Source organism: Dysidea avara, chromosome 9 (assembly GCF_963678975.1).
Source record: "Dysidea avara chromosome 9, odDysAvar1.4, whole genome shotgun sequence".
Taxonomy (NCBI): domain Eukaryota; kingdom Metazoa; phylum Porifera; class Demospongiae; order Dictyoceratida; family Dysideidae; genus Dysidea; species Dysidea avara.
The window spans coordinates 16,022,045-16,047,942 of record NC_089280.1 but is presented as its reverse complement, the minus strand read 5'-3'; the positions used below and the strand labels follow the sequence as shown (position 1 = coordinate 16,047,942).

Here is a 25,898-nt window from a genome sequence, read left to right as displayed (position 1 = left end):
AAGTGTTTGAAAATATTCAGAAATATATGTACAAGTAATAACTTGCTGTGACTATTTTTGATCAAGTGGTTTGGTACTGTACAACAAGTTTAATCTCAAACTGATAACATATTATGCATTGAATAGTCAATAGTATATTACCTTGTAGTTTAGAGCTGCAGTTTCCCAAGAAACTGAATTGATAAAATGTCAAACAATGGTTAAGGTGATTTTCTTAGCTTGATAAAGTGATTTCTATGTATATTGTGTTTAGGGAAGTGCATGCAATTGATGGTGCAATATGGCCAGGGTTCAGCCTATAAAAGCAGCTCTCACTCTGTGCTATATAGTTCAAACCAGCTAGTGTGACTAACTGAGTGTGCTGCAATTATTTCTTCAATCAAGATGACTGGGATTGTTGCAACAGCAAGTCTCATAGTGATAGCACTCATATATAAAGGTGAGAGTTTAAACGTAGATTTAACAATAATATCAGATTATTTTAACACTGCATGTTCATATAGGAGATGCTAAAGTTGAGCTTAATGTTTCTAGTACTCTTTACGATGGAGAAGTAGCCAATGGAAGCTGTATTTTTACAGGAGCAAAAAAACCCATGTACATACGCATCAGTGGGATGGGTCCAAATTGCACAGTCAATGAAGCGATGTTAATGGGTCCAGCTCTACGACATGCAAACTACATTAACAACTTCAAGATTACCTGTTTAAAGGGTAACATTTCTTTTGACTTGGAATGCAACACAAACAACAAGAATGAAATGATCAGTAAACCAGTTCAAGGTATATAGCACAGCATACATAGAATGATTTTATTACTGTCTTTACACCTACAGTGATATCTAAAGATTCCAAACCAACAATAATCAGCAATCCAGTTAATGCTACTGTTACTAGACCTGGTCTACCCATCACTTTATCATGTGAAGTGTATGGTGATCCAAACCAATACTGGGTGGGATGGTTGTATAAAAGTTCCATCATCCAAAATGGAGATGATGATCACTCTGTTTCTGTGTCTCCAAGTTTCAGGTCACTACAAGGCAAAACCCATCACCTCACTGTCCACTCTGTGAAACATGATGGCAAATATCAGTGTCTAGTGTTCACTATAGGAGATGGAAGTGTAGTAGATCAACTAACCCATCAAGTGACTATCAGTAAAGGTACACAAGTGATATTTATGTTTATGGTGTCATCTTCATATTCTCCAGGAGATAGTAAAACATCATCATCATCATTGCTGGATGCTGTGTCTAAATTTTTCTCTTAAGGAAAAACTCCTCAATATACATGTACTTGCACCACATACAGTGTAGTTAATACTGTACTGGTGTATAGCTATACAATGGTATGAATTTTTTTGCAACTGAAAGTCTGTAAAATATGTACCAGTATAATATTATGAAGAGCTATATTACTGGGGAATTCTAGTAACTCCAGTTACTTCATAGATCCTGGTTATGTAGTTATTTACCAGAGAAACCAGCTTTACATGGGGTTCAAGTGTGTAAAAAATTGTGCAGAACCAAAGAAATTATGTGCAATCCAAATAAAGTTGTAGCATGATAAACATGTATGTAACTGAATCCACTATATACATGTATGTATTAAGAATTATATTTATGCCTCAAGCAACATGACAATCTTAATATTGTAATGCTTTGTTGCCATGTAAGTAATATTAAATTAACCATTTAGGTCCAAAATATCTCCTACCAGCTATATACATGTAGATGCTCCTGATTATGTTTGAACTACTTACATGTATCACATAGCTAGTATATTATTGCCCTTATAGCTCACACATTCATGTACATGTCTTGCTACTGTTGCCATTCAAATCACAACAATTACTAGTATTTGCTGGAAAAGGTGTACAGGGTGAAGTTAATTTTGTAAACGAAAAGCCTTTGACTGTTTTTCATGATCATCTACTGAACAAACCACGTTCCATTGTGATAGCTGGGACAGTATGTATATGGAAGTGATTTCTGAAGTACCACTGCCAATGCATCAAAATTGGAAATTCATTCTCAAATTTATACAATATTCTGTTAGGGGTGCCTCAAGTGAGTGTCCCAGTACTGGACCTCAATTGCTTGTCATCTTAATTTACTCAAAAACATTCAATTTGCAATCCCTTTCATTTTTTCAGATGACAATTTACACAGTGGAAACTCACACTTTAAAAATGCATTACTCTGTGCAAATCTTTGGTGTGTGGCAGTGGATGGGACCCTGATACCTGCAACTGGTTTTAATATTCAGATTCCTGTACAAGAACTGAAGTGGCCCTTACTCCATTCTAGACGATCCTACTTTTCTGTTTGTTTAGTCCATGATATCCTAATTTCCATCCTATTTAACAAGCATTTTCAATTTTCTACTACCGACACACAATCCCATCCACTAACACTTTCTATTTCCTCTAGCTATCAATCCTTACCATCATTCTTTGTTCATTAACACCCCTTTTTATGGAACTTGTTTTCTTACCATATTTTCTAGTTGTCAAATCATCTTGCATTTCACATGGCACTTCATCGTTTTCTTGTTGTGTAATTTAATTGTTTTGTTATTTTTGTATGTGTCTTATCTGTTGTAATTATAAACTTGTTCTCATGTGTATGTGTGTATGTACTTTGTGTGGGTAGCACGTTAACAAGCTATATGCCTTTTGTGTACCCCTGTCTTTTGATAAAAATGGATAATCCAATCAAATCTAATTTAATCAATGTTATTGGAAGGCTGAGAAAGATTGTGACAGGACAGCTTTCCTTTTTTTTCCTTTTCTTTCAGTCCAGAGTGATGTCATTTGGCCTACAGGGAGCCCCAGCAGCCTTTCAAAGGATGATAGACTGTTTAGTATTAATTTTCAGCAGCTTATTAAGATGATTTAGTACTGTTCAGTGAGACATGGGAAGAGTACCTTGAACATCTACACTCTATTTTGTTACGTTTGAGAGAGTCAGGAGTGACAACGAAGCTAAGCAAGTGTCAGTACGCTATGCAGCAGTGTGTGTAGCATGTACCTTGGCCATGTTGTAAGAGGTGGGACAGGGAGAAAAATTGAAGTATCCCTTGAGCAAGACACATTGCAATTACTGGATAGAACCATAAATTCTGCCAAATTATGCTTCAGTGGCAACCCCCTTGACTAATTTGACTAACCAAATAGAGTATAGTCTGGACTGAACAGTGTCACCAAGAACGGCAGAAACTGAAAGATTTATTATGCTCAGCCCCTGTTTTGAAGAGCCCACTGAAGGATAAAATTAATGACTGGGATAATCTGGGAGAATAACACCCTATAGCTTACTATAGCAAAAAACTATAACTTAGAGGGGTGCCACATTATTCCACTGTTGAGAAGGAATGTAGATTTTTCACAGACTTATTCAGGGTGTACTTTTTGGGTTATCAGTTCATTATTGAAACCTAATTATCATCAGGCTTTGTAGTGGCTGGATTGACTAAAAGACAGTAGTAATCCAAAATTGGCAAGACGGAGTTTGGCTTTGCAGCCATATAAGTTAGCAGTAGAGTATTGACAGGGACACTTAATGGTAATGCTGATGCTCTATCAAGAGTAGCAGCAAACTAGTGGAGAAGGAGGTAGGAGTGTGAGAGATTAAACACTTTAATTTTTATTGTGATTTTTATATTGCTGAGGGCAGAACCAGAGGAAATGGAAACTGAAAATTAAAATGGAAATGGTCAAATCTTTGTATAGATGTATCCTAGAGCAAACGCCTCACTTAGTGGTCACCTCTTAAAGACCACCTTTTCACAAAGACCACACAGTAATTAGGTTCTAAAGATAGCTAAGGCATACTTGATGATCTGATTGATTAGACCACTTCATGGTCACATTTTATAAAGACCACCTCTTTATAAGGTAACAAGAGTTCATAATAAAAATAGTGAGGGTGGTCTTTACTATGAATTTTATTATTATTTTTTATTATTAACACTTTACAATTCTTGATGGTAATATTTATAAGCTTCAAACATGTATTTAATGACTCATATAAAGGGGTCATTTATATTTTGCTCCACACTTCACTGGAGTCATTTGGCTATCAACATCGCTTAATTAGTTGTACCAGAATGTGTCATACAAAAATAGCCAATGCAAGTGGAATGTAGCTAGTATATGCTACAACCTACTGTATCGAAAGAAAATGAAGTCTATATATATATATATATTATAATAAGGAGATGATTACCTTAAGTGCCTAGCTTTTTTTAACTGACCTATATAGCTGTTTTGATAAAGTCATGAAATAGACATTTAAAACTTAGCCATTATCACATTATGAAGAGGTGGTCTTTGTAAAGAGGGTGGTCTTTTTAAAGGCAACCATGAAATAGTCTTATGAATTTATAAGGTCATTAAGTATATGCTTTAGCCATCTTTAAGATCTAATTACACTGTGGTCTTTGTATGGAGGTGGTCTTTAAGAGGTGGCCACTAAATAAGTGTTATACTACTGGGTACACTTATATAACAATTTGATCATTTCCATTTCTGGTGTCCATTTCCACCATTTCCAATTACTTTATTGGTGACTTTTGTAATTGCGTGACTTGTAGAGAGTGCACAGATTTTTACAACCATTGTTTATTGTGTATTGTAATTTTGTTTAGCTCTTGTGAACTGCTAGTTTAGGAATTATTGTTTATTATTTTGCATGCATGCTATATAGGATAGAATTTTATGCAAGTTTTGTACCTATAAATGCTTGAATCATTTAGTCAAAAGTCATGCAGAGAAGTTGCTTAAAACTTGGTAGTCCATACAGTGTGGCAAAGCTAGTCACGCTGTGCCAACCGGAGGATAGGATCATACAAAACACACATGAAATTATGTACACACATTATCATACTGAACATGCAAATAGTGAATACTTGGTTGTACCGTGTAGGAATGAAATTAGTTTTGTCACTACCAAGTTAAACTCAAAATGCATAACATGTACACTAGAGCATGCCCTGCACCATAAAGCAGGTACCAGTGCTTTTTATAGTACGATTTATAACGTTGGAACTCCACAAATTCAGTTGAAATCTTCAAACTATACAAGTTACCAATCAGACTTCAGTACAACAATCATGGAATTAGGTGCTGAGCCAGAATGTAATTTTACAGTAATTTATAATCCATTCTATAATTTACAACTGAAAGGGAGTCAACTAGAAGTCAGCAAAAACCGGAATCCTTTTGTTATTGCCATCAGCAACATATGTACTGCCATTAGGACTAACAGTAATCCCATTGAGTCAGAGAGAGTTAAATTTGCCACTAGCAGATCCTTGGGACTCAAAGCAATGAATAAAGTTTCCAAAACTGTCAAACATAGATACACGATGATTTCCATCTCCCACATAAACAAGACCATTTTCATCAGTGGCAACACTACAGGGATAATTCAAGTGACCTCTTTCAAACCCATGTGTGCCAAACTTGTTAATATAATGACCATCATGAGTGAATCTGGGAATGTAGTAAAGGTTATAGTCATTAACATTCACCACCAAACCAAATGGCTAATCCAACTGGGAACCAAAAGAGAAGCATGATATCCATTATACTGGAACACCGATATACGTCTACTATCCCACATATCTGACCGTTATGTGCTTTGACACCAAGTGGATACTGTAATTCTCCATTATCAGAGCCATAACCTCCAAAATGCAGCAAGTAGCACTGACATCAAACTTCTGCACTCTGTGATTAATATACAAATAGTTACTTTCATCAAATGCAATACCACGTGGATTAATGAACTGACTGGTCCTGTTACCTTTGTTACCAAAAGAATTGATCAACTGGTCTTGACCATCAAACACGTGCACACAGTGGTTGGAATAGTCGGTAACAGCCCATATTCCATTTCTGCCAAATGCAATACTGCAAAGTTTACCCATACCACCATTATTGTTCACTGTCTTGCTAGGTAGCTTTACTTCACAGTAGTTCTAAAAGTAATACTATAGGGGTTTCCCCTGATAAGCCTTCCATCCATGGATACATGTAACAAAGGGTACATAATATATATATATGTATATATATATATACATATATTACTAAATATTAGGGCTGCACCGATTCCACTTTTTACTGATACTTCAAATACCAAGTACTCAGCTGGGAAGTATCTGCAAGTACAAGTACCGATACCAAGTACCTTAAAGTAGCTACTTCATATAGTGTACGCATTTATTATATAGTACATTTCATGGTATTCTTGTACATGTTTTCAGTATGGTTCATGTTTATAATGTAGTAGCCAATCAAGATTTACAAAGAAGGAAGTCACTAAAATGCAAACCAGTGGATATTCCAGTATTCTTCTGGAGAAGTGTAGATAATATCATAATGGTGCTTACAAAATCACAAAATATTCTAATCACTTCTAGCTACCTAATTGCTCTATTAGAGTTATTGACTGTTCTATTAGAGTATATCGATCTTTTTCTCAGTAAAACGTTTTCACACATAGGTTTCAGCATATTTCAGTTATTTTGCCAGTGGCGTAGCCAGGAAAATTTTTTTACCAAGGCAAAGTCTATTCATTGAAATAATTGAGAGGGTCAGCTTCTGACTCAACTGATTCACACACACTTTCAAGATTGGGTGGTACAGCATTTGCAGGCTGACTCTCTGTTTGGATGGAAGAAATTGTTTCAGAAGACTCTGAGCATTTTCTACATGTCATAAGTAATGTTCCAGCTTAGTTAGTGCTACAGTATATGCATACCATGCATACTTCAATTTGTAATTGCACTCAACACAAAAACTGAATCAGACTACTCCAGAGATATTTTGAGTGATCAGGCCATCATGGACTGCAATGGTAGTCATAGTCATGCACACTACTTTTTCAGCATTGATCTGCTGTGATGTTTTAAGTCAGAGATTATCTCTTTGATGTGATGTTCAACTGCATGTGCTAATCATGTCAAGCTAGTGAGTCTAGTGGCATGCTCCCTTAAGGAAATGTTTGAAAATATATGCTTTTAAATGGTATGTGGAGTCTATTTTTTATTGTAACTGCTAATACATGATATGCATGATCAATTGATTAACATAAATGTAAATGATTTAGACCAAGCAGTGCAATGAGAACAGTGGCTATAATCTGTACTGAATGTTCTATTAGAGTGTATTATGATGACTGCTCTATTAGAGTATCTCGATCTTTTACAAACTCAAGTAGCTGAAAAATGATCCATCCAATGCCGGACTGTGTCACCAAGGGTTCTGGCCCTGCTTAGTACTACAGCCATAGATACTATTGTGTGTGGTACAGTAATGCTGTCTAGTCATGTTTGAGTAGAAAATTCGGGGTGCCAAAACTCAGGCCTGCTCAGCCTGTTGCATTTTTTTTTTACCGAGGCAGCTGCCTCGGTTGCCTCAATGGTAGCTACGCCACTGTTTGCTGGTAGTTATTAGTGTTACACTTGATGCTTTTAGGCGTCCACTGTGCTAGTAAAATAAGCAAGTACAAACAAACGTTATTTTATTCTCGCACGTGATAAGAATCGGTATCTGCAACAATATAATGGCCGATTCCGATACTTCATGAAAACAACAATATCGGCCCGATACCGATACCGATACTAGAATCGGTGCAGCCCTACTAAATATATATATTATGTACTCTTGATGTAACTCAGCTCCTCCAGCTTGCTTACCTTCAAGTAAAGCCACATAACTTCCATCATGATCATCCTTTACTTCCAAACATGTCACGTGGTCTGCTGATGATTTTAACTCCACAGTCACATTGTGGCCTCCCTTGGAACAATGATCTCCATTGCCATCCTTAGTAATGATAGAAAATTCCACTTTTGTATGTACAGAAATGTAGTTGGGAAGATTAGTGGTTACTTCTGATGTATTTGGATCTGGAGTTTTACGTAACTGCAAATCAACAAGTTCACTTGATTTCAACTGATGTTGGTGCTTACTGTTCAGGTTCATTATTGGATCATTACATTGTTCTTTGATAGTGTGATGTTTGCATGTCAGCTCATCATATGATTCACAGTCAAGCTTACATTTACTACAAGTAAAATATACATCACCTCCCAATTCCTTCTCCAGATTCAGTTCATTCACTGGTTGGCTCTTAAAATAAGTTACACTCTTTTACTCCTCCTGTAGGGACAGTAGTCTTTGTTTGGATTGTATTCATATCTTCTCCAGACATTCTTCACAGAAGGAATGACAACAACAAGGTAGATATTAAGGATTCCTCAGCAGCTGCGCACACAGAGCACATAAGAGTGTCTTTGGGTTCAAATGAGGATGGCATTAAATTCTGAGTAAAGATTAAAAAGTCACAGTTTAATAATTACACCCTAATAGCTGATACAATGTAGCCAGACAAACAGTGGTGTTCAAATAGTCATTTACAGAACAGTCACATGCATCTCCTTTCTATATAGCTTAAAAACTAGTGTATTTAATTATCAATGAAATTAAAGATTCATGCACTAAAACAAGTGAATTAAGAGACAAGATAGATGGTATATCATAAGTGTGTTAAGAAAATTCCTGAATGTTTTGTATTTTTTTCCTTAGTTTACTTTCTAGCACACACTTTTTACAAAAACTTGAATCGCAAACCAAAGTAGGGCACATAACTATGTTGCATCTACATTGATCTCATTCATTCTAAACACAGTGTACTTGTACATTATCAGATTCTTGTGCCAGAATGCTGCTTATTGGTAGTAAACCTGGATAATCAAAACTATAATGCAGACAAGAACTTATTACCCTTCTATCAATTAGCATGTTTTCAAGAATCACTAGCCATATATGTACATATTATTCTATACATGCGGTATATAATGAAATCTAAAATATGAGGATGAAATCTTCCAGATAACTCTACAAACTTCACACCACTTAAATGTAAGGAATTCTAAGTTTGATTAGGGATCATCGAAATATTAAACAAGATCACCTACACCTGAAGATGTACTAGTCTCTATACCCTAGGGATTTAATGTCCACTAGTATATCTCCGATTCTCCAGGTGTAGGTGACCTCCCTTGTTTCACTACTTTTTAATTCTATGATCACTAATCGAACTTACAATTCCAAATACTTTTTTGTACTTGTTTGTTTACTTTTTGTAACATAATTATATTTATGACCAGTAAATTTGTGCATACCACATCAAAAGAAAGAATGGTGCCAGACTTAACATTTTCGTCTGAATGCATGGCACAACTATCAATTACTGAAAAGTGGAGCATTGCTTTTAGCTAAGTTCAGCACAGCATTAGGACAGTATGAGAAGTGCCTCACCAATCACTATGGAAATATGGACAAATTCCTGCACAAATGCAAAGAAGCCATCATGCGCTACTGTCAGCGAACTAACACCTAGTGTTGTCAGCGAAGATAAATGGGACACAAAGGAAAGCAAAGATATAAATCTATGATGAATGCACTGTGTACATACTATGGTATGCCAAAAGGCACTGAAGCGACATCTAGCAGTAAAACAATCAGCTTTTTAGCCTTAGCCGTTATTGAGTTACTCTTGTCTGAAGGTATTAGCAAGTAGGCCAGTCAGTAGAAAATTCCACTAAATAAAAATAATAGCCGTTATCGAGCTATGTTTGTCTAAGTAAGTCAGTCAGTCTGTCCATGAGTCAGCAAAAGAATTACACTGAATAAAATAATATATAAAATTTCATAGCAATTAACTTATTGGAAGTATTTTGGGTCGCACCGAAGATACTTCACCAATACTGCTAAGATGCTGTGAGTGGCTGCACGGTTTCTGGTCAAAATTTTTTTGTGAAAATGGGCAAACCTCCATGTTCCCTAATATACAATACAACCATATAATGTGATTTATGCAATCAAAACCTTTCCTTATTTGTTGCATGCATCTATGATGATAATTTATGATTTGATTAGTGAGCATAAAGCTTACTACACAGTAAAGATTGAGGAGTCAACTACTACTGATAATGCCCTCGACTGTGATTATGATAAGCACCACTGAACTTGAGTACAGTTCCTTGATGCAAACCTGGAGTTTATTAAAGGGCATAATTTAAATGGGTATTTATATATATATATACAGGGTGAAGTATGATGGTAATGGTAAAGTGAAGTGTTTCAAAGGCAGACTTGTTGTCAAGGATATTCACAAAGTGTTTATAGGAATATTTTCCCTTTTGCACATTTGCCATCTACCCCACTTGCATTTGCAGCCAAGAAGCTATACGTGCAGCTGGGAAATTAGTCAGCAAACTGAGTACACAAGTCTATATCTATGTCTTGAAAAAACAATCACCAAACTGCTGGAATGAAAAGCTCTGTGGTCACTTAAAATTCTTTGACTTTAAAGAGAGTGGAGTAGACCAATGTGTTTTGATTCAAATTTGAAAACAAAGCTATGTTGTTAGATGAGATACGGCAGATGAAAAAGATTTGTCTAAAACCTTCAAGATGATAGATAGGAACAGCTCAGTTATTGTCTAGACATTAATTGTGAAGTGACTCAACTAGGTGTTTCAATCTTTCAGAATAGTTGCAATTGTTGGAGAAGCATATAAGCTCTCAGAAACTATACAATACACACATACAGTAACGAATTGTAATGTTAAGTCTGTGAAAGAGATATTCTGCCAGCAAGAAGTTTACCCAATTCAATACCCACGGTTGGTAACATGTCAGATGATGCCCGTAGAAGAAAGGATAATTGCCCTGGATGGAATCCTGACAACAAACAATTTTAAGATCCACAAGTAGCTTCCAGCATAGCTGAATCATCAAATTTGCACTGAACTGAAAGTGTTTGGAGGTGATCCTCACAGTGAGATGTTTGGCTTTCAAGTATATTGATTGAGCTAATGGTAAAGTAGTAAGTTGATTCTTGGCAGCCATTAAGATGGAGTAATCACGGGCTTGCATTTGCAGAAAGTAGCCCGTTGCACTCAAGACTTATGATCACTTAAACAAGCGCCTGTAATTTTTTTTTCTGTATAGGCACTGTACAAATCAATTTTGTTCTTCTTGTTGTTTATTGCTATAACTCTGAAAGCATTTACCAGATAAGGTTGAAATTTAACAACTATAGGTGTAGAAAGCGGGGAGCCCCCCAATAAATTAGTTAGCTATTTCAAGTCATCTCATAAGTTCTCTCATGTGTTCTCAACAGTCTACTTACCACCCACATTTCAAATTACTCTATAATTCACCTTTCTATTCAATCAACAATCCATATAGAATTAATGAAGCTATCAGCTTACATAGTGACTTCTCAGCAACACTTCAAATCGACAATTGTGGCAAGTGCCTCTAAAATTAAATTCATAGTGTTTGTGACTGACATTGAAGTAAATGATACAAGTAAGAATACACTGCTGGAAAGTGTTTTTACTGCTAAAATACTCTGAAATTCAGTTTCAGAGCATTAGTTTTCAAAACTTTCTTGGGGGGGTATGCTCCCACATTCTCTATTTTAGCATGCTTCAGCTTTTATTTTATTCTACCATTGTCTCCCCCCCTCCCCCCCCCCCCCCCCTCAACCACAAGGTGTTTGCTACGCCTATGACAACCCATTGGTTTTTCTTTCTAGACAACAATAATCATAAAATGAAGTTTGAAAGAAACACAAACAAGTCAGGTTTTCACTCAGTGGGTCACAAATATACAAGCGTTTGGTCAAAAGTCAAACATAATTTTAGTGTAAGTCAAGGGTCAAGATTTATTTTTTGACTTTGACCGAGAACAAAAATTAAAGCACATGGTTGATTGGAGTGCCACCCTCTTGTTATATAGGCTACACTATACCATAGAGATATTATAAGCTCTGGTAAACAGCAGTATTGCACCCATGTAGCTAGCTAGTTATGCATTGTTTGGTACAACAAATGTATTGCATGAGCCCTATCATAAAGATGGTAGGCTTCACAGCTGCATGGGGAATAGCTACACATAGGTACTCAGATCACTTTTTTTCTTTTTGTTGATTTGGTTAGGGAGCAGTCTGGGTACAAGGTTAGGCAGGGGCGGATCCAGGGGGAGGGGCACAGACAAGTTCAGATTCACATTATTAAATGGGTTCCCACTCTGAGTAGCTAGTATATAGCTAGCTAGCTACAGTCTGTTATGATTGATGCATACGGCAGATAATCACCTATCAGTAGTGTTTCACTGGTAAAATTTTCGATTCAGGCCATTGCAGACGGTTGAGTCTTAAAATGTGTTACACAAGCTATCGATGGTTTAAACAACTACCACACAATAATTTTTAGAGGCGTTTAGTGTACACGAAAGTGTTGGGTGAAAGTTTAAATTTGGTTTCAGGTAAATTTGCAGATGATACGGCTGCCTTTAAAATTATTCAATATATCAACATTTCTTGAATTATAAACTAAATTTTGGCTATACTGGAATATCACAAGAGGTAGTCCTTCCTACAAGGAAAGGGATGGGGCGAGGGATCTGCAACTCTCTTGAAATCTTTACAACCTCATTGAAATCTTGTTGAAACCTCAAATTTGAAATCTAAAGTTTTGAAAAGTGCTTTATTAGAACTGTCATCCGTGCTTCCCAAAGCAGTCCACGGCTCTTGTAAACATTTTAGCGACAGAAATCTATTTAAATATTAGAAAATGGTATGTTAGCAATGCTTTAAGTTCAATTAAAATAGAAGTTAGTTATGAAGAGACTCCAACACAAGTCTCTGAGTACCAACCATACTAATCAATTAGTTATCACTACTATGCACACAAGAATTTACCGCTGATATAATTATATTGTCAACAAAACAATAGCACAACTAACCTAGTAGCTAGGTAGTGCATGTTTTTCACTACCTATACTGGTGATCACGAGTTACCGGCAACTGGAGTGCCAAGGTAGGTATAGGTGTCTTAATTTTCCTAGAAAATGGGCTCCGATGCTGCGACATGACAAACGCCATTACAGTATTGTTACTAGCTATATGATTCCACTTTCACTTCTTTTACACGAGGCATGGTGAATCCAATCCATGAAATCTTGCTCGTGGTAGTCTATTTGACTTGTCTTGGGTAGAAGTTGAGGATAGATACTCATCTAGTTGAGCGTCTGGTGCACCGATACAACTTTATATTGTTGAAGGTACTGTTGCTAATTCTTGATACATTTCTCTTACTCAAACTGATGCAGTACTTGTTGATAAGCAGTGTGTATCACCAGTAAAAGTACTGTCTCAGCAGCTGAGCCTTGAGAGGCAGGTAAATTTTCACATGGAGTTTTCCAATCAGCCTTTTGTATACTCTTCACATGAGGCATAGCTACAATGTCCTTTTCACTGCTGGCTGACCATTTTTTGAAGCAGTTAGATACCAATACTAGCGACTTTGAGGCATAAATGCTTCATAGGATCACATCATTCTAACACTTGCTACTCAGCATTTTATGCCTCAAGGATGCTGGTATGTGTGGTATCTAACTATTTCCACACATTTTAGGATACTAAGCATCACGTGATTGAACTATCCCAGATACTAGATATTTCATTTGCTTTGAAATCTTGCCATGAATTCTTTAAAATCTTGCCAAAGATTTGAAATCTTGTACAGGATTGTTCGTAGTTGCGGACCCCTCAGGCTACTAGTTATTAGTAGGAGCACTTTAGCATGTTGCAAATTATTGTATACATGTAGTGATTAGAATGGCTAGCCATGCACTACGCACAGTATGATACCATTGATTTTTCTTATCTAGGAACAGCACTCCTAAGATTAGGAGCAGCGCTCCTAGGATTAGGAAAAGTGCTTCTAGGATTAGGTTAGGGTTAGGCAACTGTTTAGAAGTCAATTTAGTCTCTTAGACAGGGCACTAATGAAGACAATGCAAGGGAAACTCAGCTGCAAGGGCCTTCTAACTTTACTAACCCTGTCTTCAGATCACAACTTTTATTTCCTTTTTGTACTCGGTGGCCCTTGTGTTATACCTATATGGGTAGAAATTCAGATCTATTTTATTATACAGTCATAAACTGCATCAAAAAATGTTTGAATCTTATTATGTTCAATGAGTAACACTATAAAAATTTCTGAAGGGGGGGAGGGGTATTGGCCCCTCTTTCCCCTCCCCTAAATTTGCCCCTCTATACATTTAGAGATGCATGGAGATACTCTATTAGAACAGTCTAATAAAACAGTCAAGAGTATACAAGTACACAAAAAAATGGAATTTTCAACTAGAGTAGGGACCATAGCACATCAATAAAAAAGTGCTGAAACAAGCTGGAGTAGTACACAATATTAAATCACAGTAAAACAATAAGAAATGTTATATCCCTACTGTGCATTTCTTTAATCGATGTGCTATGGTCCCTACTCTAGTTGAAAATTCCAAATTATTTTGTGTACTTGTCAACTTTATTTTTTGTAAAATAAAATTAATTATTTTGACTGGTGAACCCACGCGTACCACATCAAAAGAAATGGTGCCACGTGCCCCAGCTATCAATTATTGTCTGAAAAGTGAAGTATCTGTTACGCTTTGTTGTCAGCTATGTTCAACCGTTACATAAATTTTCAACCACCAAAATCATTCTCAAAAAGTGAATTTTTCAAAATTCCTTACAGACTTTATAGCTACTACCAGCTCAGTAGTATTCATGCTTCCAGCATTGAATTTTCATAAACAAATTCAACTTTTAGTCAAAATTGTCACCAAATTCCATCTCAGAAAGTTGATTTTTCAATTTTTCCTTTGTTGAGGAAACCTTATACTATATTATACTAGCTAATTCTGCTTTCTAGCTCACTATAATAGTATCATAGATACTATCTATGATAGTATTCATACTTCTTCTTCCAGTGTACATGGAACTCAGCAAAAATCCAGGGGCCTGCAAGGGGGGGTTCGGAAACCCCTTCTGAATGACAAGAAAAGCTCAGGCCAATGTGTTGCTGCTTATTTAATTTGTTCACAAACACATATCAGTATGAGTACGTACATCAATCTACACCATTACAATGATGATCAGTGGGAGCACAGCCTCTTTCCTCAAGGAACTCCACAAAATAGTATTTTGGCTAAAAGATCGAGATACTCTAATAGAACAGTCAGTGAATTAAATACTACTATTCTACAGTTGCTTAGTGTGAAAACTTGTATCTGCAGCACCTATATATTCTATGGGTACACTATAGGAATTTCAGGACCTCACTAGTGACCTTCACTAATTTGTTTTTACTGTGTTTAGCACTCAGACTACTGCATGGAATTTGACAATCCACAAAATTAAATCTTTTGGGGACCAGATCCTACATCCTGGATCTACTTTTCAGTGGAAACCACCTTTGATAACTCCTACGCATGCTCCTAAAATTTCAGTCAAAATTGCACACCAAATCCAATCTCAGAACACTACATTTTTCAAAATTGCCTGGTAGACCCCCCTAGATAGACCATTCTTCGCATTTCACAGAGTGTGTGAAACGTGGAGTGACTTCTATTAGTGTGCTCCTAGCAAAATCCTGGATCAGAAGGGAGAGGCGGGTATTTGCCCCCTGCTGGATCCGCCACTACTAGGGGATGGGCTGGTCACCAGGTGTGCTTCCAGGTTCAGGTTGACCTGAATATTTAATTTAACTTGTTTAACGCACATACCTCATAATTGAGTGTTGTGTGCATGTGAAAAGATGTAAACTTAAAATTACTGTTGTCTATATAGATGAAGTGCGTGACAAAATGTGTTTAAGTCAGGTGTATTAGTTAAGTTAGTAGGTAGCGAGTTGTAAAGTCGAATTAAATATGCATATAATTCCAAAAGTAGTCTAGTCTAGTGCTGTCCGCTCCCCCAGCTTAACAAAAAAGTACAGGGGCGGGCAGACTAACACTGTGACAAAAGAACAATAATACCGATCTCAGGACCGTAAACTAGTAATTACCTTTAATATACTCTGACATAACATTGCTAACAACATCTCGACAGAACAATACATTGCTGCTTTAGTAAAGTATGCTTTATTTGGAATAACGCACAGTTAGCCAACATAATTTTTTTTATTATAATTGATATTTCTACAATCCAAGTTACGAAAAGCACAATGAACTTTGTGCAGTGCGTAATAGCATGGTTATAACTGATACCTTTTACCCAATCACCTTTTACAAATGATGCACTCTCGTGCACTTCAACATAACAAAGCCCCTCCCTCAACTTTTCACGTGATTGCGATTTCGAGCCCCAGTGCGATTCAAGAGAAGTTCGGCATTCACTATGCGTATATTTGTGAAAACTCTCAATGGAAAGACAGTTAGTTTGGAAGTAGAACCTACTGACTACTTCGAGACAGTTAAGTTGAGACTATTTTCAGACGATCCAGCGCTAAAAGATGACGCGCGACTGATATATGCCGGAAAGCAACTTGAGGATGGTTTGACTCCAAGTGACTATTGCATTCAAAACGAATCCACCTTACACCTGGTTGCACGACTACGTGGGGCCGGACTGATAGTTGTTGCTGTTAAATCTTTGACTGGAAGGACCATCACGGTCAAAATAAATACCGAGGAAACCATATTAGTGCTAAAAAGAAAAATATTTGAAGAGCTTAATGTTCCAGTTGATCACCAACGATTGATTTTTGGCGTGGAACAATTGGAAAACAACAAAAGGACTATCTCTGATTATGGAATTCAAAGTAATGCTAACATTCACTTGGTTGTTCGAGTTGACGGGGGACAGAGTTGTTGTATGTTAGATTAACCATTCCACACTTACGCATGCACAAACAGTATTATTATTATTTTCCAAATATGTACAGCCTCAGTTTGAGGATTAACGCACATATGACACATGCATACAAAATGTTTTACAATATGATTGACTATGGGATTAGTGATTGGCAGGGAAAGTAATAATAATTTCAGATGGTACTTAAAAATATGTAATGATTGCTGTTGGATTAGGTCAGGTGGGAGTGAATTCCATAGTCTAATTGATCTAGGGAAGAATGAATTACTGTACTGATTGGTCCTTGCATAGATATGATGAAATCTTTGGTCGTGTCCTCTGGTGTTAGAAGTGACAGTGATTAAATCAACAGGAACTATATCAATGAGATTATGAGCAATTTTGTAGAGGAGGGTGATACTGGATACTTGACTGCGGTGTTCTAAGCTGGGAATGTTAAGATCAATGAGCATGTTGGTTACGCTGCTGAAACGCGAGAAGTCAGCCATAATGAATCTGGCAGATTGCCTCTGTATTTGTTCAAGCTTATCAATGTCTCTTCTGATGTGAGGGGACCAGACAGGATTGACGTATTCTAAGATTGGTCTTATCATGGCATTATAACATTTCAATTTAATTTGATCTGAGTTGGGCAGGACTTAAGATTTCTCTGTAGGAATGCTTTGACTGAAAGATCTAGAGCTTTGGATGTGATGTTAGTAATGTGTGTGGATCAAGGCAAGTTATTGGTGATTGTAACTCCTAAATATTTAGTAGATGAAACTTCTTTGATAGAGATGTCATTATAATGGTGTAGTTGTATGTGATCGGATTGTGTTTACGAGTGATTCTCATGAATACACTTATCAGGATTAAAAAACACACCATGCAGATCTAGTGCCCCATTGTAATAAGGAGTTGAGATCATTTTGAAGTGATAAACAGTTGGATGTAGAATGAATAACATTATAAAGTATGGTATCGTCAGTATTGCACATGCCGCTGTGCATAGCTAGTTACATCAGATGCATATAGCTAATTTATATGGTAAAACGCAGCTACTGATCTAGCACAAGCTGAATGGAGCACTGCATTTTTCATGATTATATTATACGTATACATTGTAATATTTTGCAATTGAAAGCCACTCAAGAATGATAGCTAGTCCTTTGTAATTTTGAATCACCAATGCAAAGGCTATATCTGTATACGTAGGTATCATGACTATATACATGCAGTTTATTGTTATTATAATAATGCAGGACCCTATATAAACATGCAACAAATTATATAGATTAACCATTAGTATATAATCTTCAGGTCACTAGTTTACTTTTACCCAAACAATGTGCCAACAACCTAGGCCTGCTGTAGTTAACACTAAATTCCTATCTGTTGACAGTTAATATTATAGTGTATAATTATGTTTTTATATTCCCAAGTGAACTCTTCATGGTCAAATAAATGCATTAACTAGCTATAGTTTATTTTTCCAGCCTGATTTTGCAAACTTAGTGTTATCACATTTTGTATAATGGTTAGTAGTGCAAATCAGGATGTGCACACGTGTGTGTGAGGCAGCATTGCCAAGTGGCTAGACAATTGGCCTGGTAATTGAAAGGTTTCAGGTTCAATGCCAAAGTTGCATGGTATTGTTGTTGTTCTTTCTTTAAACTTTACTCACATTGCTCTATTCTACTCAGCCGTATAATGGTGACTTGGTGTCAACTGGGGAAGCAGCACACCCAGCTGTAACATCAATGGATACCAGATGTTAACTGGGGAAGCAAATTGCTTGTCTCACTTATCAGTGTTGGTGGAATTTTGGGCTCCATGGCCTCTGACTGTGAGACTTGAACAGTCCCTTTGCGGGTTAACAGTCCTGCCCTAAGAGGTTTTGCCTGCACAAGACAGGTATCCCAATGCTGGTTCACTGGCTCACTGCTGTTGGAGGCTTTTGGTTTGCTTAGTGTGTGTGTAGTGCGCATGTGTGTGTGAAGAATCTTGGTAGTAACAGTGGTAAAATGCACAAGATATTGTTGGATTGAAAGAAGACTTCTCCTCAGCAGTGTATCATCCAAGATGTTTTCCAGATTTGGTAGTGAGTGATAAGCATAGGGTCTCAGAGTGCAGCCGATCATAGCATTATATTACTTCAAATTTACTGAAATTCATGTATTCCCTTTAAATCATTAATGTCAACAATTCGGTATATATGGTTTCTGGCTGCACAGTCAAGTATTGTAGTGATCCAAACACACATATCTGATTTGGCTAACTAGTTACTATACTGAAATCATTCTTTTGATGTCCATTTAAAATTGTGTTTTGTAACAAATGTACCCTTCATCTACTTTTGAACCAATACAATTTTCCTATTACATTGCAGCCGTATTTTGCCCTTCCTTGTTCCCAATTTTGTGCTGCCAAACTATGATAGTTTCAGTGGTGTTTCTAGTGCAAGCCCACAAGTTCAAATGTCAGAGGAAGTTTCCTGAATCCCAGGAAACTCTAAATTTAAGTTACTTTAATTTGGGGATAATGTACAGACCTCAGTGGTATAATATTATAGCTAGTTATTATTATATTATTATATTTGTTACTGTGCAGAAATCAAAAAGATTATTGTGCACAGGTGTGATCATAATGAATATTCAGGTTAGTACAAAACTCATCTAAGGTAGGGGAGTGAATTACAAAGGGGGGGAGTGTGTTCCAGAGTCTGATTGTAGAAGGGAAAAAGGAAAATTTATAAGAATCAATCATAGTGTCAAGCTGTTTATAATATCCTTCCCTTGATGGACGATGATTAGGCATTAGATCATTTGTGGGTATACTTAAATTGCCATTAATTATCTTATACATTGTAGTTATCTTAGACTTGTTTCTTCTTTCTTCGAGGGTAGGTAAGTTTAATGATGACATCATTCTTGTTACACTACTAAATCCAGAAAAATCATTGTAGCAAAATCTAGCTGCTCTCCTTTGGATGGACTCAAGTTGGTTTATGTTGGTGTGGGTGTGGGGGCCCAGACAGAGGATGCATATTCAACAATGGGGTGGACCATCATCTTATAACAATTGCTCTTAACAGAAACAGGGCATTGGTGAAGGTTACGGCGCAAGAATCCATTAACCTGGTTTGCTTTGCTAGTGACTCTTTGAATGTGTTAATTCCATGATAGTTTCTGGTCAATGGTGACCCCGAGATATTTCGTGTGAGGAACCTCAGAGATGATAGAATTCTCCAGATGATAGCTATGAATGATGGGATTTCTTTTATTGGTAATTCTCAAGTGTTCGCATTTCTTAATGTTAAATTCCATCAGCCAAGTATGAGCCCATTCAATGAGTTTGTCAAGATCCTGTTGTAGGGCTATACAATCTGATTTGGAATGTATGTAAGAATACAGTAGGACATCATCTGCATACAGTTTAATCTTACTATAGACACAAGCAGGGAGATCATTTATATACAGTAAAAACAGAAGTGGTGTGAGTACAGCACCTTGGGGTACACCAGAGAGAACTTGTTTAGAGTAGCTGTTTTTCCCTTCTAGCACTACATACTGGGATCTGCAAGTTAAGAAGGACTTAATCCACAATAGGATAGATCCATCAATCCCATAATGTTGAAGCTTGAGGTAGAGTCGGGAATGTGGAACCTTATCAAAGGCCTTACTGAAGTCAAGTAGGAGTACATTACACTGGCCCTTATGATTCAAACACTTAGCAAAGTCATTAACCATGGAAATTAATTGTGTTTCACAACTCCTTTTGTGACGGAAACCGTGTTGTTCATCACATAAAATGTTGAAGGATGTTAGATAATTAGACACACTTGAATATACTATATGCTCTAATATTTTACAGCAGATACATGTAAGGGACACAGGTCTATAGTTGCATGGGTCTGATTTATTACCTTTCTTATAAATAGGAACTACCTTCGCAGTTTTCTAGATATTTGGTAGTGCACCTTGATATAAAGAAGCCTGGAAGATCAATGATAAGGCTGGGGAGATTTCATATGCCACTTCTTTAAGAAAACGGGCAGGAAGGTTGTCAGGCCCAGATGCCTTATGTTGTTGGATGTTGGATAGTAGTTGGTATATGCCATCCACATGTATCTGAATTGGTGGTATGCTAGGTGTTGGATCAGTACTTAGCGTAGGAAAGTGACTGACATCTTCATTGGTGAAAACAGAGGAGAAATAATATGCTAAGAGGTTTGCTTTGTCTGTAGCATCCACAAATGTTTCACCCTGATGTTTGAGGGTGCCCACTCCAACAGAATCTTGCCTTTTATTCTTAATGAAAGACCACAAACGTTTAGTAATTGTGTTCTTATTAGGATCAACAAGGTTGGATACATATCTATTAAAAGCTGTACGACATTCGCGCTGGGACTGTCTTTTGAGATCGTAATACTTAGACCAGTCTGTTGATAGGCTAGAAAGTCTAGCTTGATTGTATGCACGCTGCTTTCTGCGGGTCATGATCAGTCTCTTAATGTAATTATTGATCCATGGGTGCTTACATTTGGAAGAAATTAGTTTGGTTGGGACTGAATCCATACAGGTATTACAAATGGACAGAAATTCATTCCATAAAACATCAACAGAAGTTGAACTTGAGTGGTTATTGAGAAAGTCCTCACAGAGTGTTTGAATGTTGCTTCGGATAATGTTAAAGTCAGCTTGGGCCCACAGATAGATTATTCTTTTAGATGGGGAGGAGAGGTTTGCTATAACGGATGAGACAACAAGAACTGCTTCATGATCACTGATACCATCTACAGTATCACATGTCTCAACTAAAGAAGGTCTGTTGGTTATGAAAACGTCTAATATGTTTGGACCCCTAGTGGGTGTGTTGACCATTTGACTAAGTGCATTGTTATTAAGGAAATCAAGGAAGGAGTTGTTTAGAGTAACAGGATAAGAGTGACCAGTGGTGTAACTATTTATCCAGTTTATATTAGGAAGGTTAGTGTCTCCTGCAATCCAGAATGCAGAATTGGGGAATTTCATATGAATAGCTGTAAGCTGTCGGCAGAGTTCTGCTAGGTAAGATTCATCACTAGAAGGTGGTCTGTAAACTGAGCAAGCAATAAGTGATGATTGATCTGCTAGTTGAATATGACAAGCCACTAACTCACAAGACAAGGCAGTGAGATGAATATCATGAGTAGTAAAGGTATCACGACAGGAAACAAAAACACCACCATAGCCGTCAGCTCGGTCTTGACGATAAACAACATAACCACTTGGAAAGACTTCACTGTTCTTTATACTAGACTTGAGCCATGATTCTGTACCAAAAATGACATCAGGAGAGTAAGTATTAATTATATTTTGAAAGGATTCTTTCTTGGAAACCAAAGATTGGCAATTTAATATCAGAGCAGTCAAAGGGTGGGATACATCACAATCAGTAGAAGTAAAATCAATTGGGGAAGGGGGTATGGGATTATCAGTGCGGAGGGGGTTCAAGTATTCCTCCGCACTATTTTCCCATTTTTTATCATATAAACATTTTCTGACTTATTCATGTCAGCCAGTTGCTGCCTCAGCGCTTTGTGTTTCTTTTGTTCAAGTGGGGTGAGATCTGGTGTTATAAACAAGGAACGAATATTTGGTGGATTTGTGGTAGATCTGAGTTTTGTTTTGTTCTTTAGGATAGAAGCTCTTTTTTGAGTGGAACTGAGAGACACTTTCAAAAGTCTTGGCTTATCAGATCTTTTCCCTAGTCGGAAAGCATTGGTGATTGATACAGATAGGCCTAGGTAGGTTTGAAGTGCTGACAAACACTTAAGTAGTTAAAGTCTAATAGTGCGTTTACACTAGTAGCTCCAGCTCGGTACGGTACAGCACGGCACGGTACGCTACGTTTTAAGTGCGCGTTTACATTGGTAAGGAAATAACCGTGCTGGGCAAGTTTATACATAAGCACGTGATGGCTAAAGTATCGTCCTACGAGATTCCCTCGCCGTTTTCAAGCTTGTTTCAAGCTGTTGCTGTCGTACAAGTTACCGGCAATCCGTTTGAAGGACAATATCAGCGGCTATCGCTCTATGGACAGCTCATTCAAGTTGAACTTGGTAACTGGACTTTGTTTCACGTTTGGCCATGGTAGAAGCCATCGTATTTACGTGCAGCATCCAAGGATATAGCAAGGTTTGTTTCAATTTGTCTACTGTGCCGTGCCGTACCGAGCCAGCACGGTTGAAGTAGCAGGGCCAGGTCAGCCCGGCACGTAACGGTTTGGCTCGGATCGATACCCATTTACACTAGCAAAATTAAGCGTACCGTGCCGTGCTGTACTGTACCGTACCGTGCCCAACTGCTAGTGTAAACGCACTATAAGTAGCTAAAGTCTTTGAGCGGGCTATAGGACCAGGTGTCCTACAGACCCTCAGCACTTGTGCTGTAAAGCATTAATAAAAAAATAAAAAAATAGCCAGACATCAGAAGATGCCAAGCCTTCTCACAAGGCCCTAGTTGTAAGATTCATGTAGTATATCCATGGTAAAATTAGCTATTTGGAATCAAGGGCGGATATAGGGGGGGGGGTCAAAGGGGGCTCTTGACCCCCCCCCCCCCCCCCCCTCCAAAAATTATTAGTATACCAAGATCGAGATACTCTAATAGAGCAGTCACTCTAATAAAGCTGTCACAGTATTAGAACAGTGTGTAGTGAGCTATTTAAGGATTTTTATGTACTTTATCAGCTATAAATGCATGGTTGGTGAGGTGGGCAACTATTGTCAGCTGGTTGTTACCTTTTTTTGGTCTCACCTTATCAAACCAGAAACAAAGTGCCTCAGTTAAATTTTGACCCCCACTTTCCATAAGTCTGGATCCACCCCTGTTTGGAATAGTCACTACATTAGTGTGCAAACCAACCTAGGGGGTCTGGGGGAATTCCCAGGAAATGTTTGAAAATTAGGCCCTCTAAAGGTGAATCTGAGAGTATTTTAGCAGTTTTTCAGTGGAAAACAATGGAATTTCAGTTTATTATTTTATCATTCAAATTTTACTTTTCCGTTAAATCAAGACTGATTGCAGTATGCATTGAGTATAGCTATCATGCATTCCTTTTCACTTGTAGCTACCAAGCTTTTAGATATAGCTAGCTATATGTCATAATGCATCAGCTCTTCTTAGCCATGCCTAAATCTGTGAAGCAGAAACATGTATAGCTAAGTAGTAGTGGTGTTGAACGCCACAACTATGATGCATGCTCCTTAGCCTATTTGTTAGCCATAAAACCAATGAAGTGCACTGAAAACAGAATGCAATGAAGGGTACTAGTAGCTATTAGCTAGTCCACTGGCAATCCTTAGCAAAGTGCAACTATATTTGCATTTATGGGCTTTCTGAATTTATTGTTGTGATAGTCAATTTATTAGATCTGCCAGGTTATGAAGACTGAACTATAGGCTAGTTACAAATGCCAGCACCATAACCCACAGTAAGGGGTCACATCAGAAGGTAACTGGTACAGATTTTACATTTAAAGCAAAGTGGGTGAATATGCAAAGACTACAGTTTGCTAAATGGCTAAGTTGGTAGCTACATATTATACTGAAGCTGATAAATCTAACCAATTAAACCAACTAACACTTTTTGAATCATATAATTCTTTTTAAATATAAAAACCACACTAGTCACCTCTTTTAGCCACACTGCTAACCATTTGAATAAAACAAAATCCACAATTACAACTTTTGTAACTGGAGATGCAACCTACAATCGAAACTTGTTTTTGAAGAACTTTAGAGGAAACGGAAACTATATTCTACTGGAACAGAGTTGAACAATAGGTATAGTTACATAGTCATTATTTGTGTTGGTAGTGGTGCATATAGTTCCTGAAATAATGATACACACAGAAGATATAGGGTTTTATTGGCTAAGTACTAAGGAAGGGGGGCTACAGCCACCTTAGCCCACCCACTCCCTAAATCTGCCCCTGGTACACACAGTACAGACGGAATTAGCCTTATGGAGATTCACTATTTAAAATGGCCTTTGGCATTAGTTTTCTTGGCATCGTGTTGGTTCTTTGGAATAGCTTCAAAGTTGGGAGGGGAAACGGTGGGGTATTTTCCACTTCGATTTGTGAATCCCCACTCATTTCTCACCCTGCCCATACTGTGTTGGGGGGATAGGCATTATGGGAATAAAATTAATGTAGTTGTACATTTGATAATCATAATGGCCAATTCAAACCACGAGAAACCAAATAGTTGTAGCAAGGTATCTCTCAGCTTGTTTAGTCCTGTATACCCTTAAGTGCACCTATCAATGTAATGTCCGAATACCACAAGTATGGGCTGAGGGTATGAACCTTATCCACAATGATACCACAACATAAAAATGGTGGCAATAGTGGGGAACTTGCAATTGTACAGAGGGGTATTGGGAGATGTGATGATAATGCATGCACTGCAGCAAGTGGGAAGGTGAGGCATATACATCTACTTACAAGACAAATTTGGATAGTTTGTATCCACATCACAACTTTGGTCTGGTTTTGCTTAGTCACATCACTTGTTCATACATGCAACCTTATCTAATGGTTCCATGTCATAAAAGTCACAAGTGAAATTCCTTTTGGCTACTACAGTTGAAAACGTAGTGAAGACCCCACTAACATGGCTATTTTGTCAATTATGATGTCATTGTGGATAGAGGTTTACCGATATGGGTTTTTGCCATTTTCCGATATCCGATACTGATGTCACTTAAAGAAATTAAACCAATAACTGATGGTCGATCTGATATTTGCAAGGCACAGTTTTTAACAAATGTAGCCAGCCGTAGATAATACTATACCTATCTATGATCTACTGTAGCTCTTTTATGCTAAATGCAATCTATGGTCTATGTTTGTGGTGTCACTTCCATTGTGCAACCCAGAAGCACCACAAATAATTATTTTATGCATGCTCCCATCAAGGCTTAAACGAATTACTTTGCATTACTTCACATTTTAATGGCTGGTAGAGAAGACAGATTCTGCCTTCCTTAGTTCTCCTGTGGCTTTTTCATCATCTCTAAAGTACTGGCTTTTACTATTTCATTTTAAACAATGGATAAGCACTTCAGCAAGGAAAAAATCACCTGTGTTTGTATGGCTTCTAGCTTTGTTCAGCACAGCC

General features: G+C 37.3%; 3 protein-coding genes and 1 long non-coding RNA gene across 5 annotated transcripts; 2 read left to right on the top strand and 2 right to left on the bottom strand.

The window, feature by feature from the left end:
• The first annotated feature begins 337 nt into the window (after positions 1–337).
• LOC136267402 (uncharacterized) lies at positions 338–1,416 on the top strand. The gene is made up of 4 exons (XM_066062547.1): positions 338–439; positions 504–782; positions 836–1,165; positions 1,214–1,416. The coding sequence occupies exons 1-4, from the start codon at positions 385–387 to the stop codon at positions 1,270–1,272; spliced, it is 723 nt and encodes a 240-aa protein (XP_065918619.1). The 5' UTR covers positions 338–384; the 3' UTR covers positions 1,273–1,416.
• LOC136267404 (uncharacterized) lies at positions 718–15,964 on the bottom strand. 2 transcript variants are annotated; one of them, XR_010706669.1, is made up of 3 exons: positions 15,942–15,964; positions 5,666–8,335; positions 718–1,255 (listed from the first exon to the last, which is right to left on the bottom strand). It is a non-coding gene; the product is annotated as an uncharacterized lncRNA (long non-coding RNA). The 2 variants fall into 2 exon arrangements; XR_010706668.1 differs by lacking the exon at positions 15,942–15,964 and adding an exon at positions 11,244–11,382.
• A 309-nt stretch (positions 15,965–16,273) lies between these two features.
• Positions 16,274–16,762, top strand: LOC136267517 (polyubiquitin-like). The gene has a single exon (XM_066062683.1). The coding sequence runs from the start codon at positions 16,274–16,276 to the stop codon at positions 16,760–16,762; it is 489 nt and encodes a 162-aa protein (XP_065918755.1).
• A 3,926-nt stretch (positions 16,763–20,688) lies between these two features.
• Positions 20,689–23,016, bottom strand: LOC136267516 (uncharacterized). Its single transcript, XM_066062682.1, has 2 exons — positions 22,884–23,016; positions 20,689–22,043 (listed from the first exon to the last, which is right to left on the bottom strand). The coding sequence occupies exons 1-2, from the start codon at positions 23,014–23,016 to the stop codon at positions 20,689–20,691; spliced, it is 1,488 nt and encodes a 495-aa protein (XP_065918754.1).
• Positions 23,017–25,898: the final 2,882 nt, after the last annotated feature.